This window comes from Botrytis sinoallii (genome assembly GCF_014898435.1).
Source record: "Botrytis sinoallii strain Bc 23 chromosome Unknown BSIN_006, whole genome shotgun sequence".
NCBI classification, from domain to species: domain Eukaryota; kingdom Fungi; phylum Ascomycota; class Leotiomycetes; order Helotiales; family Sclerotiniaceae; genus Botrytis; species Botrytis sinoallii.
The window spans coordinates 946,680-962,200 of record NW_024066033.1 but is presented as its reverse complement, the minus strand read 5'-3'; the positions used below and the strand labels follow the sequence as shown (position 1 = coordinate 962,200).

General features: G+C 39.8%; 2 protein-coding genes across 2 annotated transcripts; both read right to left on the bottom strand.

The window, feature by feature from the left end:
- Positions 1-5,115: 5,115 nt before the first annotated feature.
- On the bottom strand, positions 5,116-6,114 carry EAF02_004079 (uncharacterized protein; the record flags this gene model as incomplete). The annotated part of the gene is made up of 1 exon (XM_038900127.1): positions 5,116-6,114. The coding sequence occupies one exon, from the start codon at positions 6,112-6,114 to the stop codon at positions 5,116-5,118; it is 999 nt and encodes a 332-aa protein (XP_038759834.1).
- A 7,048-nt stretch (positions 6,115-13,162) lies between these two features.
- Positions 13,163-14,757, bottom strand: EAF02_004078 (uncharacterized protein; the record flags this gene model as incomplete). Its single annotated transcript, XM_038900126.1, has 3 exons — positions 13,163-13,838; positions 13,930-14,044; positions 14,100-14,757. The coding sequence occupies 3 exons, from the start codon at positions 14,755-14,757 to the stop codon at positions 13,163-13,165; spliced, it is 1,449 nt and encodes a 482-aa protein (XP_038759833.1).
- Positions 14,758-15,521: the final 764 nt, after the last annotated feature.

The following is a 15,521-nucleotide window of genomic DNA, read 5'->3' as shown; positions in this document are numbered from 1 at the left end:
ATGTGGCGGCGCGAAGAGATGTTTGCTGTCATGACGATATGCGAAACATTCCCCTACTAAGTCCGTCAAAATCCAGAACAAGGATAGTGAGCCAAGACCAACTTACGCGCTATCACGACCGAGCCCGAACGCATTTGATGTAATAGCAACCTGGCTATTCTTATGGATCGTTGAAGGCTTTCGTCTCGAATCTCGCGGTCCTTACTGCCATAACCGGAGTCTAGACCAGTCCTATCTCATTCGCGGCAGTACAGCGCTGCAAGTCCATTTGTTGAGGACATTAGTTTCGACCGAAGATTGAGGTGGACAAAACATATCTAATGAATCGTTGCTACCCCGCACCAGACATCTTGGATAGAGATCTGAAACTCATCGGCGACACAAAAGGCTAGGCGAACTGCGCCCTCGTCCAGAACCTGAAATCCAGAAAGACCAACAGGATATTGGAATCGAAGATCTTGCAAACAAGCTGATAAAAGGCAACGAGCATTCATATTCTAGAAGGAGTCGCTCAAAATGCGCCTCAACCTCAAGCCCACTCAGCAGCCCTCTGCATTTCCAAATCCTTTAGAGTAGGTAATGCTCTAAGAGTCGTCCAAATCTTGAGTAGAACTGACACAATGATCAGAAAAGCAACGAACAATAATACTCCAGAGTTGACGACGAAGAAGCCGGAGATAATTTCGATGTCATCCATTTTTGATGATTTTGAGTGACCGCGATTGTTTATTCGATATTTCTGGGTTGTCTCGAGATCGAAGTGAGGGGTAAAAGGTTTGAAAATACCGTCAGATATATGGCTTATTTTTTTCTTTGTACCGTGATGGCGTTTTTGAAATATTCCCGATAGTGAAAGAAACCGAGGGTGAGTAACTAATAACAACGTGTACAAAGTAGAAGTATAGCACAGGACAGGTCTTTTCAAAGCGACGAACGAATTCTTAAACATAAGATCGTAACTCAACGACGACATAAAAATGGACCCAGTTCCATCGCGCTTGCCAATATCTCAAAGGAATTCAAATTTAATGTGGAAAACTATTTTGCGCAGCCTCATGAAGCAAGCGCTACACAGACCAAAAATGGGCACCGATGCTCAGGCCAATCCTCGAGCTTCGGGCCAAAGTCTCAAACTGATGAAAATCTCCAAACGAAATCGATTTTTCATTAAAGAAAATCGTTGGACAATCAGAGAAAGATGGACGCGTGAAACAATAATGGAAAAGTCTGGAATGAGTGAAATTTTGCATTTCCCGTTGCTACTAACAATGGAATTTTTCGAAGAATGTAGGTACGGAAAGAGGAATTGTCTCACTCGCACAAATGATATCGAGGGAGAGTAAGTCCCTTTCACTTCTTTACATTACTTGATTACGCCTTGCTCTAATAAAATATTTCATCTCATAGTTAGAGCATAACAATGCCGCATCAATGTTCAAATGTCAGTCAGCGCGGAAGAAATCCTTGAGCCTCTTCTTCATACGTCCTCACCACTTGCGATCACATCTTGTCGTGAAGTGGATAATTGAGGGGAAATAGCACATGGTGGATTGATTGGACGAATCGTAAACTGTTGCTGTCATATGTGCTGCGTTTAATGTTGAAACTAGTCGAGGGGCACTGTGGAAGGAATTAAACTTTGCGGGGCGCCCAGGAGCGAGGGTATATAAATTTTCGCCAAATGGGCTGAGAAGCCCTATTGGCGCTTATCATCGTTCTTGGGAAAACCTTACCCTATCATCACACCTGTCAAGTGTAGTGAGCTCGAAACATTTAAACGCTCATTAGGTCAAAATGAAAGGCTTCATGTAAGAGCTATTGTTAGATCAGAGATCGGTAGCCAATTCCTTCGCATAGATTCTCTTTCTGGCAGCACAAGACCTTCATTTGCGCTAGATATTATTGTCAGACTTAGATAAATTGATGTCATACAGATAGAATGATGGTATTTAAGTTTTCTCCACCTGCGTCGTAAGGGGCCCATGATTGAGAAATGCTGAAACAAATTCCAAAAAGCATTGTTACTTGATGAAGACAAGAGATCGATAGGAGTGGGAATATCCCCAATTTCTATCCTTGCGGGACTGTATGAAGATCCACAAGTCCACCAAAAAAGAAATCAAGCAATTCGAAACATCAATGAGATCCCTTATATCGCAGAATACCCAAGGAATAATCGATCAAACGTTCTATTGAGAGAAGCCGGCTCCACACTTCCGGTACTTCCAGAACACACCAACGTTCCTAGATGCATCTCAAGAAACGAAACAAATGTCGTGTATTGGTAGCGCAGCTCAATCATACTCGGCTGTCACGCGATTTCCTCAATGAATGGCCCTATCCACAATACAACTTTTGTAATAACCGAACCTATTAGTGGGTAAGTTATACATATATATACCTACCATAGCCTCTCTAGATAATCTCAAACGGTGATTAATTTATAGAGATTCTGATCTGAGGTGACGTGGGTATGAGCAAAAAATCAAAATAACAACGCTTCAACCACATGGTGATCTATCCTTGCTTTGTACGTTGTCAATCCTTTGGCACCAAGACCCTGGATTTCCAACCCCGACGCGTGTACTCAAATTATGGGCGGGCCGCTTCTTTTAAAAAGTGGGTGAGAATTTTAATTTTTTGACTCCTGAGTGATTAACGAAAATAGCCTGTCGTCAATGGTAGATCGGATGAAAGCATGCATTTCTTGTGCGAGCCATGCTTCCTTGGGCCCATTAAATTCGCGGCTTTTTACGTGGAATGTCAAATCAAGAAGATGCCGCCAATAAGGCGTGCTATAAAGACGCTGTTGAATAATGGAAGATTGTGGGGGAATTAACCAAAGCATATGTATAAAACGTTTTCCGACTTCCAAACGCTTGACTCAACATTCTTTCAGTAAAATAGTCTTGCAAGCGCAGTCGGTGGAAATCCAGAATCTCCACAGGTTTCTGTGCTTCGAGAAATCGAATAAACTCGCTGAACTTATATCGGTCCTAATTGCATGATCCCAAATTGGAGTAAGTCTTTGGGAGGAAACGCGAGAGGTGAGGGGTGAGGGGTAAGAGGTGAGGTCCAAAGCAGCCGAAGATTCATGCATAACCACCACTTAACAGCAAGGCCTAGTAAAATCTTGATTGTCGGATTCGTACAACAACAGCCGTAATCGAGCGAGGACATGCAATCATCTGACCGAAGCCCCAATCAGTAATTAAGATTCATCAATGACCCATGGAAAATCAATACATTTACACTTAGAACACCAAGTATCTCCACTCCCAGCCTCATATTTAAACGCCTCTGCAGAAAGAAGAGTTCCCTACCTGATCTTCGCTTCAACTAGTTATTCAATACCAGCAACACTGACAGGAACCCACGTGTTTGGTCACTCGTAATGGCAATTTTGACTAACGAGGTCTCTTTGCAACTCCAAGAAGCGTACAGCGAAAGAATTCCACATCGTAGCATACACCTGTTCCCGGGTAGAGACTCTCTTTGACACTGTTGCCTTGATATTGGGTGAAGATTTAGCCTCTCGTGTTGAACGATCATCGGCAACTTGGCTTGAGGAACATGTGAAGTGTATCGTGATCTACGATGCCGCATTCGCAATCCTTGGTCTCTTCAAAATCCACAGAGAAAGCTAAAATGATATTCATCGAAGATGACTATGAAAAGTCAAAGAATACCTGCTACAATATCCAGGGAAAGGATTCAACTCAGTGATACTCAGACTTCGTGGTAAGAACACAGCGCCGTTCTGGTGATACACAAACACGAATTTCATGAGGTGCCATACCACTTATCTCTTGATATTCTTTCCACCATCCACTCTCTTCCACACAGGTAAAGCATTGTCGACCAATGAATCCCTTAATAACGATCTCCTAGAATCGAAACTTCAGAAATGCAGTTTTCATCATGAAGATGGGATGTGAGATATTGTGCCTATTCATATCTTCCCACAAGTATAACGAAGCAAGTCCTGAACACACAAGATACCATTCACGTCATTTCAGAACTATCTGAGTTGAGGTACCAGCGCATCTCAATTCCATAAAACATTCATCTCTTCCCAACATTACTGTCCCATCATCAAAACATATCGCGTCTGCATTGACCAATTCCTAAAACATTTCTGCAATGCTCCATTCATAGAATTGACAGTGCAGAAGTATTCCAGAAGAAAGCGTTCGCAAAGATTCAATGGGTGCACACTACATCCATGGATAGCACTTATGATCAACTATTTATCCTCCTCATCTCCTCATACATCAATTAGCAATACCACAATCAAAGTCCACAATCCCCAAAACAAGACAGAAACCCTCAACCAAAAAACAATGCACACTTAACTCAGTAAACAAGCCGAGTTTCAAAAATATCGTCGTTAAAGAGTGAAACTTTTGGCGAATACGAGATGTACAGACATGTGATTATCACGTGGTACTCACATTTACTATATATCACATTCATTATCACATTTTGGAACTCGGAGCCGTGTGTCTGACTTGATGTTTTTCAGCTCCTGTGTTGTTTTTGTAGACGATATTTAAATAGGAGTGTGAAATGAAATGAAGATGTTGTCAATTGCGCTGAGATTATATTATATAGCTTCGTTTCTTGTTTGTATGGAATGAATGCAATAGGATGGGGATTTGGTTCAATTTAGAGCATTAATCGAAAGAACAATTGTCAAGACACATTTCCAATCATAGGATTATAAAAATATTGTTCATTATCTCTTCTCGTAGCCTTCGTCATCAAGTCATAACCATCATGTTCCCATTCCCATTTTCTTCATGTCTCCATTTAGTCCATTACCCTCTACACCATAGTAGTGTCATTGGAAGCTATCAATCCCATTAACCAATTGGTACAAACCAGTAAACTCCAATCGGCCGACTTTTTAAACCCAATACAAATATTTCCATGAGCACTCTCTTTTTCTAAACCGATTTTTTGTGTAGCCAAGTAAGTGGACGAAAGGAAAAGTACATGTACCAATATATAAGCCGCCCAGTTTAGTTTTCATACCTCATTCCAACACACAATCATGATCATCAATCATCCCGGAAACCATTCGCACAAAAGAAATGTTCATTTTGCTAGCGTTTATGAAAGGCGTCGTTCGGGAGGCACGTGGGACTTCTTACTGAAGATTCCTTTGACGGCCTCACAGGCTTCACTTGCGCTTCTCCTGAATCCGCCTGATCTTCTGGTCTTTTCTTCGCTGCCATTCTTGTTTGAGCCTCCACCGTTCGATCGGAATTTTTCAAACATCTCCTCGATGGCTTTAGCCATCTTACTAGGAGAGTTCTCATCTTCGTCATCGGAGTCGGTTTCGAATTCGGACTTCAAAACCAGAGGAGTGGAAGAGTTGTAGTGAGGCAAAGGGGGATGAGTATGACGGTAGCTGGCCGGAACGTATGATCCAGGGACTGATTGATTGATACTTGTGCAAAAACTGAGGTTAGATGGCGTGTTTGGTTGGGAAGGTGTAGTTTGCGCGCGAGCGCGACCGTTAGAACGATTGGGACGGGAGTCGAGCCGTTCAGGCCAAGCCTGTGTAGGCCATGATTTGTGAGTTGAATGTTGATTGTGTCCTTGAGGTGATTGTGGGACTGTGGTGGGAAATAGTGAGTAGACACGATGAGGTACAGGCGGCGGTGGTGAAGGTGGTGGTAGATACTCTGATTCTGCGTGAAAATAACGATTCCAGACCTCTTCTTCCTCTTCCGGAGGATAACTTGAGGTTGAAGAGGAGTAAAATGATGATGGATCATCATCAGTGAAGGACTCGGAGTCTGACGCTTCAAAGAGATCTTCCATCATCCCTGGGTCCGTTTCGACGAGGGAAAGTCGCTGCCAACCTTTTGCTGAAACCTGACATTGTGATTGTGATTCTTGTGCTGAGCTTTCGTGACCATTTGACCAGCTATTGAAAGTAGCTGAAGAGTTATCGCAAGCTCTCCTAATATCTGACTTTGAAATGACCATCGTAGATGAAGATAGTAACCAGCCGTTGCATGAATCATCGTGTGGATGTATCGCTATCATATCATTATCGATAGGAAGGCATTCGCCGAGATATTCGTTGCTAGAAGCACGCATTGTTGATGAGGAATGTAAGTAAGGTGAATTCCTATCGGTTACCCGGGAGAAACAAGTCTAGAAACCGGCGAACATCAAGCGTTACAATAGATTGAAAGATTAGCACTTCGATAAATGATCTTCCTTGCGAGAGATATTGACGAGACAACGACTTGTTTATAACCCTGGAATCAAAACCATTTTCAGGTTTGTTCGTCTGAAAAAAACTGGCTGGATGTTCATTCTTTGCATAAACATGATGTTATCACATGCAAATGGTATGAAGGCAAAAGCCAGATCAGATCTGTCAGGTTTGAAATCTGGAAGCCTATTGGATCAATCCACTTGTTGTTGTACGCCCGCAGGTAAGGCCTCGAACTTTGCCAGCCACGTCCATCCCTTTGTGCCGAGTCGGCCAACATCCGGCTGTGAGATCCCGAGTCTTTAATTAGTAGGATCACTATAACAACAGGATTCAAACAAGAAGGAACAAGAGGAGCTCGAAAATTGTTTACCTTTGTTTGATTTCATGAGCTTCGACTAGGTAGAAATCATATGCAGTATCCCAGACGGGTAGATACATGCCAGTAACAATACCATTGTCAATGAAATCAACAACATCCAGGATGCTTATTTGAAGTTTCGATATCCTGCTAAGACTTCCTCTGATTTAACCATCCACTCGGAAGTAGGGAAAAATCGGACCTGCGTAAGGAGTACATATTGAGCGCAGTAGATTCACATCATTTTATGCCGATCCGCATTGTACAGATTTATCAACAGGGAGGTGACGGAAGACTTCCCCGCCAAAAGCAAGACATTTTCTTCCTTGATTGGCGAGAGACGCGCTTCTTGCCAGTGGCGATAATTTGACAAAAAGGGATCGTTCGCTAACTCAGAGGCAATGGAGAATGATAAATGCTCGACCAAGGAGGTGGTGGGTATCCCTTGCACGAACCTCTCGCGCAAATGTATCTTGGGAGTTCATGGAATCTTGGCAATACAATGTGTGAAGATGAGATCAATCTTTGTGGTCTAATCCCATTCTGACGAAGAAGAAAAACGAATGCTTCGAGTTCATTATGAGCAGATGATTTTGCTTATCGTTGAGCTAAGTGATTAGTCATTTTAGCATGGATATCCGAGGGATTTTTCTCACAACAAGCTTTCTTTTCACAATACAACCTCATGGGAAAAGAATTTCAACCCCTCAACAATATTTTTATGAGAAAGGTCTAGCCAGTGACTTTATCCCCAGAAAATTCTATAACTTCCATTGGGAATCTGCAAGTGTAAATGAATTGATCGATGGGTTACATGCATATATCAGAATATCTCATACAAACCTGCATGACACAATTTCGGAAGTACACACAGCCATTGTTTTGATATGTTGTTGATGAATTTCTTTTGCAATTTTTCGCGCAGGGTGCCGTCGGAAAGTATAGTTCCGCGACTTTTGTTTCCCTGTATCTTTGGACCCTGCCACTCGGTTCAGATGTGGTTTTGAAGAATTTCTTTTCTCATCTGGTCTTGTCGTTTGATTCTGAAGCATTCTAATCAATCGTCGAAGTGTAAGAATCGGATAATCGATCGGAAGATAATCGATCGGAAAGGAGAGAAGAGTGACTTGCTTTAAATCCTATAAAATTCTCTCGGCTCATGCAACGCTTCCTCTCCCCTCAAAATCAATACAACGTTTGCTTTTGCAAACACTTTTCAAGTACATTTCCATGAAGAAACTTGAGTGGCAGTAGTAAATTCTTAATCGATTCAGTCTATCTAAAGCTAATGCTAAGTTGAAGATGCGATACGCTTGTGTATATTCATTTGAATAAAGTAAATATAAACAAAAAATCATAAATTCCCATTCGGCCCCCCCCCCCCCCCCCAAATACACTCTGAGTTTTCCATAGTAAGGTTCCATTCTGTCCAACACTTATAGCTTATCATATCTTTACATTCAAAGATAAGTAGTATCATATCGTTTCGATTCCAATCTACGATTTATCAATGTATGATATGCCGCGCACCTACTGTAGCGGTGGAGGTCTACTCCCCCCCCCCTTTCTCTTTTACGCGTGGAATCTGAATACATATCTATAGATTCATCACCGATGTTCCCTATATATCAAGACTAAATACAAATTCAAAATTGTCTATCTCCTCAAATCCCTCATATTCCAGAGTTTCCCTTTCCTTCCTCCTCTCTTTGTTTTCTTCCTTTCTAGCTCTCATTCCATTTTTCTCTTACACGCAAAAGCATTCGAAATCTTCAAGAACATCTCATCTCATTCAATCTCAATGCATAAGTGCAGAACAGAAAATACAGCAACTCCTCACAACATTATCTACTTATCCTCCTATCGCTTTTTCGCACACCATCAAATATCGCGCTTCAATTTTGATCTTTTATTTAATCTTCAAGATAGTATGGCAACAGACAAATACATAGACAATGCAAACTCAAACTAAACCCCAATATCAGCATTCCAAAGGCCTTCATCACACGGCATTCTGCCCGTCATACTCTATTTCTTCTATTCCTTCTAAATCATCATGATCAACTACACAGTGCACACACCATAACACCCCCATTTCAATCCTCACCGCGACACATCCCCTCCCACGAAAACACATTCAGCAAACCCTCCAACCTCAGAATATAGATCTCGCGCAAATATCTATATATGATTCTCGTCAATAACAAGATTAATATCAAGGCAAGTCGAGCAGACCAACTGTTACCTCCATCATATATTGGAGTAAAAAGAAGAGGAGGAAAGTATAAAATACAAACTTACACTTACCAAGCAATTTTCTCTTTAATGTTCTATTTATTTTCTTCAAAAATAAAATGTATAAAAATAAATTAAAAAACAGATTCAATTCTCAGTTCTCAAATCCCCCCCCCCCTCCAAAAAAAGTCATCAATATCCAATTCAACCATCCAGTAAATTACAGACATACACACTCATCCGATTTTCTCCAAATCACAACAATAACACTATCTTGAACCAATCTATCAGCAAACAAACACCTACACCCACACTCACACTCACACAAACATCAATATCCACAGCTCATCATTACTACCATCAACCTACCAACTAACCTCCACTCATTTATATCAAGATTTAAGGTTCAAGTTTTATCTTCATCTTAATCTTAATCTTAATCTTTATCTCTATAGGTATCTCTATTTCCCCATCATTCATTCTATTTCTTAACTCATAAACTCTCTCAATCTCAACATCCTTTTCAATCTCGCTCTCAATCTCCAACCCCATCCATCCCTAGACTCTAAACTCTTCTCTCTATCCCATTCTATTCTATTCTAATTTTCTAAACTCTAATCACTTCTCTCCATCCCATCTCATTCTATCCCATATATCCCATCCCATCCCACTCAAAGTATTTTTAACCTCTTTTCCAATTTCAAAAATCTGAATAAATATATAGTAATTATTATATCTTCCTATTTCGAACTTCCCATTTCCCGCCTCCTACAACTCAACCCTACATTCAAATTCAAGTCCCTCATTCCTATTTACTACATCGTATCCCCTAAACCCTCTTTTTTTCTATCCCATCCCATCCCATCCCATCCAAAGTATTTTCTTATCTCTTTTTCTAATTTCAAAAAAATCGAGAGATATATTGTAATCTTACATAATATATATAACGTGGTTTAACAGTAGGTCGGCCATATCAGTGGATCGGCCATTTTTACCTCGAATTGTTATTCCAAAGTTATATTATTCAACAACAATTAAATCAATTGATTGAAACTATAAAGATTCTAATAATCTAGGATTTATTATATTATTCTGACAAGTCCTTATATTATATCCTGTCTTTCCATACTTACTACAATATCAATTGAAAGATACTTCCCTATTAGAATTCTTTTCTTTTTGATATTTATTGTATTGAATCTAAATATCAATCTTTTACTGAAATAATATATTAAGAGCTTCTTGTTCAGTAAATACTCCTCCTTAATATATTTGAGTTTTTTTTATGTATCAATATTTGCTTAATATCTTATTTGCTTTTCGAAATATATAAATCTCAGTATTCAAAAGTATATTCTTATAAGCTAATCTCTTTATATCTTTAGCTAAAGTTAATATAGTTTTAAATATAGGTATAGAAAAGCTTGTTTGATAATGAATTATTCGAGATTTAATTAATATTGATTGAGAAAGAGCTTCTATTGGATTATAAGGGGTTTGAGAGCTCTATTGATCTAGATTGAAAGAGGGGGGAATAGATATGTAAATTCGAATATTCAGTTTCGAAAGTATAGCTTTAGAATCAAAAGGTATTAAATCTGTTTCTCGGAATTCTGATTTCATATTCTGAATTGTGATTGATTCTTGATATACAGCTTTGAAAACTATAAAGAATTCAATTTTCGAAATATAATTGATATATGCTTTGATAAATCTATCAATTTGATTATCATATAAATATTTCAGATTGCTAAAATAGTTTATATCCAAATAATTGAATTAAATGATTTGAATGTAATAATAACCCAAATATATAATATTATTTTCTTTATAATATTGTAAAAGAGTAGAAGGTGGTAGGGTCGTAAAGTAGTCCTTCGCAAATACCACAGATAAGTCACTGAGACGTAGCGCCTCCGGCGGAGGAGAGGAGGAGAAGGCTCTACATAGCGCGTCACAAAACGTACGAGAAGATGGGTGGGAACTGACTGCTTTCTCTAAACTACACAAAGAAGACCTATAAATACTAGCTACAGAAAGAGGTCACGTGACCAGTACCAAGTTTCGCTCACAATATATTTGAAAAACTCTTGATTTATAGTTTTCATATTTATTTAATATCAATATTCGATATTTTGCTCTTTTTTTCGATTCTTAATATGCTTATTGAAGTGTTTTAGCTATTCTAAATCTATCTTATTGTTTGTCTATCCATTAGATATAGGTTTAATAGTCTAATTTATAGGGGAAATCGGTTTTGATATACTAATTGAAAAGATGAATCTATCCTTGAACTATTAGAAATAGGAGTATAGTTTCGCCCTCCCTATTATCATATATAATCGCTATAGCCCATTCCTTATTGTCTAATTGTATTGCCTTATTTTTACCACTTCGTTTAATATTAGTTATTATTATTCCGGGATATATTATATTCATTATAAAGCCTGTTTCATCGAAGTTATAGAAATCACAATCGAGAATATTGTATTTCATTTATATATTCGAAATTAATCAGAATCACTTTTCAATAAACTTAGGATTTTTGTAGAGAGCTTTTTGAAAATTATAAATATAATTAAAATATATCTTTAATTCAATTCAATACTTTACAAATCAATATACTCAAAGATTCTTAATATACTTTATACCTTTCGATTTGAGAATATGATTTGCTATATTTTTATCACTCTAAATTTAAATAAAATCCTTTTTTATTCATATCAAATATATATTAAATAATATTTCCTCTTCCAATTCAATTAAATTATAACTTTTTGGTCAGCTTTCAGCCATATTAGGTTTATCTCGAATTCTATTACCTAATATAGATCGAGATATACAATAAAGCTGAGCTGCCTTTCGATTTGTTAATTTTTTGGTCTGATTCAATAGCTTGAATAAGCTAAGATTATATAGGCTTTTTGGAATGAAGTTCCAGAAGGAAGTATAAAGGAAACGCGTAGTGGAATGATAGAGATAGACAATTCGAGGTAAAAGGGCCGGACCCCACGGAGTAGGGCCGACCCAACTGGGAAACACGGGAGAGAGGACAAGCCATGAGGAGAGCAAATTAAGGGCGAGGGCAGACGGGCTAGGTGCCCGCGGCCGACGGGCGACGGCGCACTTCCCCCTCCCCCCTTTCTACTTTCTACTTCCTACTTCCTACTTTCTATTTCTTATTTCCTACTTCCTACTTTATATTTCCCCCAATCAACTTCCCTCTATTAACTACTAATATTCTCAATTAACCTCCTATCTACATTTACTATACCATATCCACTACATATCCACCAAAAACCTCTTCCTTCCATTTTCTTCCCATTCTTATACCCCGTCAACCTACTCATCCTCCATCCTCCTCCTCCCCCATACTCCTCCCTCCCCTCTTCCTCCACATCCTCCACATCCTCCTCCTGCTCATCCCGCTCCATCCCCTTCTCAAAGCCAGATACATCCATCCATCCATACACCCATACAATTAACACCTCCCTCTCTCCCTCTCTCCCTCTCTCCCTCTCTCCCTCTCTCCCTCTCTCCCTCTCTCCCTCTCTCCCTCTCTCCCTCTCTCCCTCTCTCCCTCTCTCCCTCTCTCCCTCTCTCCCTCTTCCCCAAACACACAAACACACAAACACACAAACAAAGCAAAACAAATCACCAAAACATCAAAACAAAACAAAACACTAAAACAAAAACATAAATACAAAACTCTTCTCCACCCCCCCCCCCCCCCAACCTCCTGTTAAAAAGCAAAATATCATATCGTATGTACGATACAAGTATCAGCAAAGAACAATCAAAAACAAATAATCACCACCACTACCAACCGACCGACCTGCCTTCTCATCTTTTCTCTAATTAAACCCATTCTCCTAGAGACCCAATCTTTCTTCCTTCCAAAAGATTGAACAATCTATTAGCATATTGGAATCATTACATCTATCTACTCATTGCTCAAATGTTCGTAGAACTGATTCATTGGGTTTACAATTTATGTTTATTATTCTGTTCTGTTTGTCTAGGATCTATTTTCGTTTCTCAGCCTGCATCCATCTCTCCGTTTAATTCAGCCCATCCATCCATCAATGACTTTCATATCCGCCTCCAGTTCGATTAATCTAGGAATTTCGTTTAATTACCACCTCCCCTCCGTATCCACACTCGAGCTCCGTCTATTGATCTTCTCCCATGGTATACCACTGGCATTTTTTGTAATGCTATTTCCACCATTACCACTTCATACTTGTGGCCCAAAATAATTCACTTTTAGCCATATAATTCTCATGCCCTATCGCTCCAACTTTTGACACCCCGCACCTGTCTCTCGCCATCTAATAAATACCTGGCAAGATAACCCACCTCACTTTCTGACAATAAGTTTCCCACCCCTTCCCATATTTCTTTGAACACCTCTCCTCATCCCGCCAGCAGCGATGAATTAACAAAATCGTCATGAAAATTGCATATGTCCATGGTAACAAATTATGCGTACCGCAAGCTGCACACATGGAATAAGAAAGGATGAGGTCGCCCAAATAATTAACATGTCTCGCCATACCCCACCAGCCAGAGCAAAGAAGAATGCTGTCATGTTCTTTGCCATCTTTAGTTCGATATTTGACGTGTAAAACATCTGCTGGAGCACCCCAAAGTTGACAATTACCTTTGGTGCGACGAGCGAGATCCTTTTGGTGATTGACGCTTCGGAAAATGATGTAACCACTGACACCTGAGGTAAACAACATCACGGCGCTAAGAGGTGATAAAGAGTGAGGATATCTTGAAAGATATTGAGTCTGAAGGGTATACATGGATGGCAACCAAACCATGGATCCCCATGCGAGATAGAAACCAAAGTGGTCATGACAGATATCGATGGTTCGAAGGTACCAATCTTCGTTGATAAAGAAGTCCACAACGTAGAGACCGTGTAGAAAAGTGCTCAGAATAATGGAATTGGTAATATATCCGTAGTTTTGATACTGATACGCGATGAAGGACATGTCACTATATCGAGAATTAGAGAATGTCATAGGTTGGAGTGCAAGTGGAAAGTGCAAATTAAACACATGACCAAGAAAATTCGAGTTTGACATACATGAGAGTCCAGGCAATTATCCCAGGTCGCCCGTTGTGGAATAATTTGAAGTCGAAATGATTTCCGAATCTAGGATTTAATTCGATTCCCATGTACAAATCGTACAAGACGGATCCTGTCACGTGTCAGTATCAAATTACACAAACCTCATCTCATCAACCCCAACTTACCACTGAATTTTCGATCGCCTTCATGAGTGGGACACATGTGAGCTTTCAAATAAGCAAATCCGGATAACATAAACCCATAAACATTCACCGAGACCAATAACGCTTGCCAGTGTTTTGCGAGAATTGCTGGATCCAAGAGTCCACAATACGACGAGATGAGGAACAAAGCGTGAGTGACTAACCAAGCTGAAAGACCATTTGTACGATATTTAAGAAGATTTCCAGCTGGCGTGAGTTGACCCGTACTCAATTGGGTAGGTAAAAATTGGTACAGAAGGGCTTGGAATAACAACCACGTTCCATAACCAACATTCGTTCTCAAATTTCCTCGAGGTGCATGTTGCCATAGGAAATTGATAGGTCCAACCATGGCCATTGATTTGTATGCTGAAGTTAAAGATCCTTCAAAGCGTGAAAGTGCAATCCAGTAGAATATGACAATGATTGGACAGAGCAGCATGATGCTCGCACATCCCAAGGAATGTAACCAAGAACCATGATGATGTCGTCGACCCCATGAGATACTCGAATCTCGAGTTGTTGAAAATGAAGCCAATCGAGCTCGATTGATGGTTACATTTGATTTATCGGGAGCATCTTGTTGTAAGGTTTCAATTACATCGTGAAGACCCGGCGAAGGGAGAATGATTGATTCCATCGTATGGGTTGGGCCCAACGATATTTTGTAAGGAGAGTGAGAGAGAGGTATGTTGTGGTTGAGTATTAAGATGCACACGAGGTTGTACGAATGATGTAAGGGAAAGGAAAAAGAAATGAGTAAGGGTGAGGTAACGGGTAGCTACTAGGCACTAATGAGGTAGTAACCTTGATAGGAAGAAAAGGTGAAAGTAGTGAGAACCAAGGAAGGAAGTAAAACAAGAGTCAAAAAAGATAAAACATACAGTCAATCAGTCAGTCCGTCAGTCCACGGTCAAGTGAATAAAAAGATGGAGATGGAGATGAATGAGAGGTTGTTAAGAAGACCTTTAAAGATGGAGAGTGAGGAGAAAAGAGGAATTGAGATGGAAAATGGAATTGTCATTGGTGTTGTTTTGAATCCCTAAGTAGGCAGGTACGAGTATACTCGTGCCGGATTCTCCATCTATTATTCATGGATTTGCATTGCGTATGCAAACCATTTCTCCGGATACGGCAATCAAAGATTTGAGAAGAAGATACTAGGGAGGCGGGAGGTATATGGTATATCCCAAGTACTAGGTCCCTCGTAGATACTTGATCGATACTACCAAAGTCGACATGTAATAATTGTGTCGAGGTACGTACTCTTTCTATGATAAGAGAGTGTAGAGAAATACCTCCTGCCTACTAGGTAGGAAAGGGAAGAGAAGATCGAAAAGGGAAAGGGAGTGGAATGTAAGGTACCCGTAAAATGTGTCGAAATAGCTAAACCAGTTGCCAGAT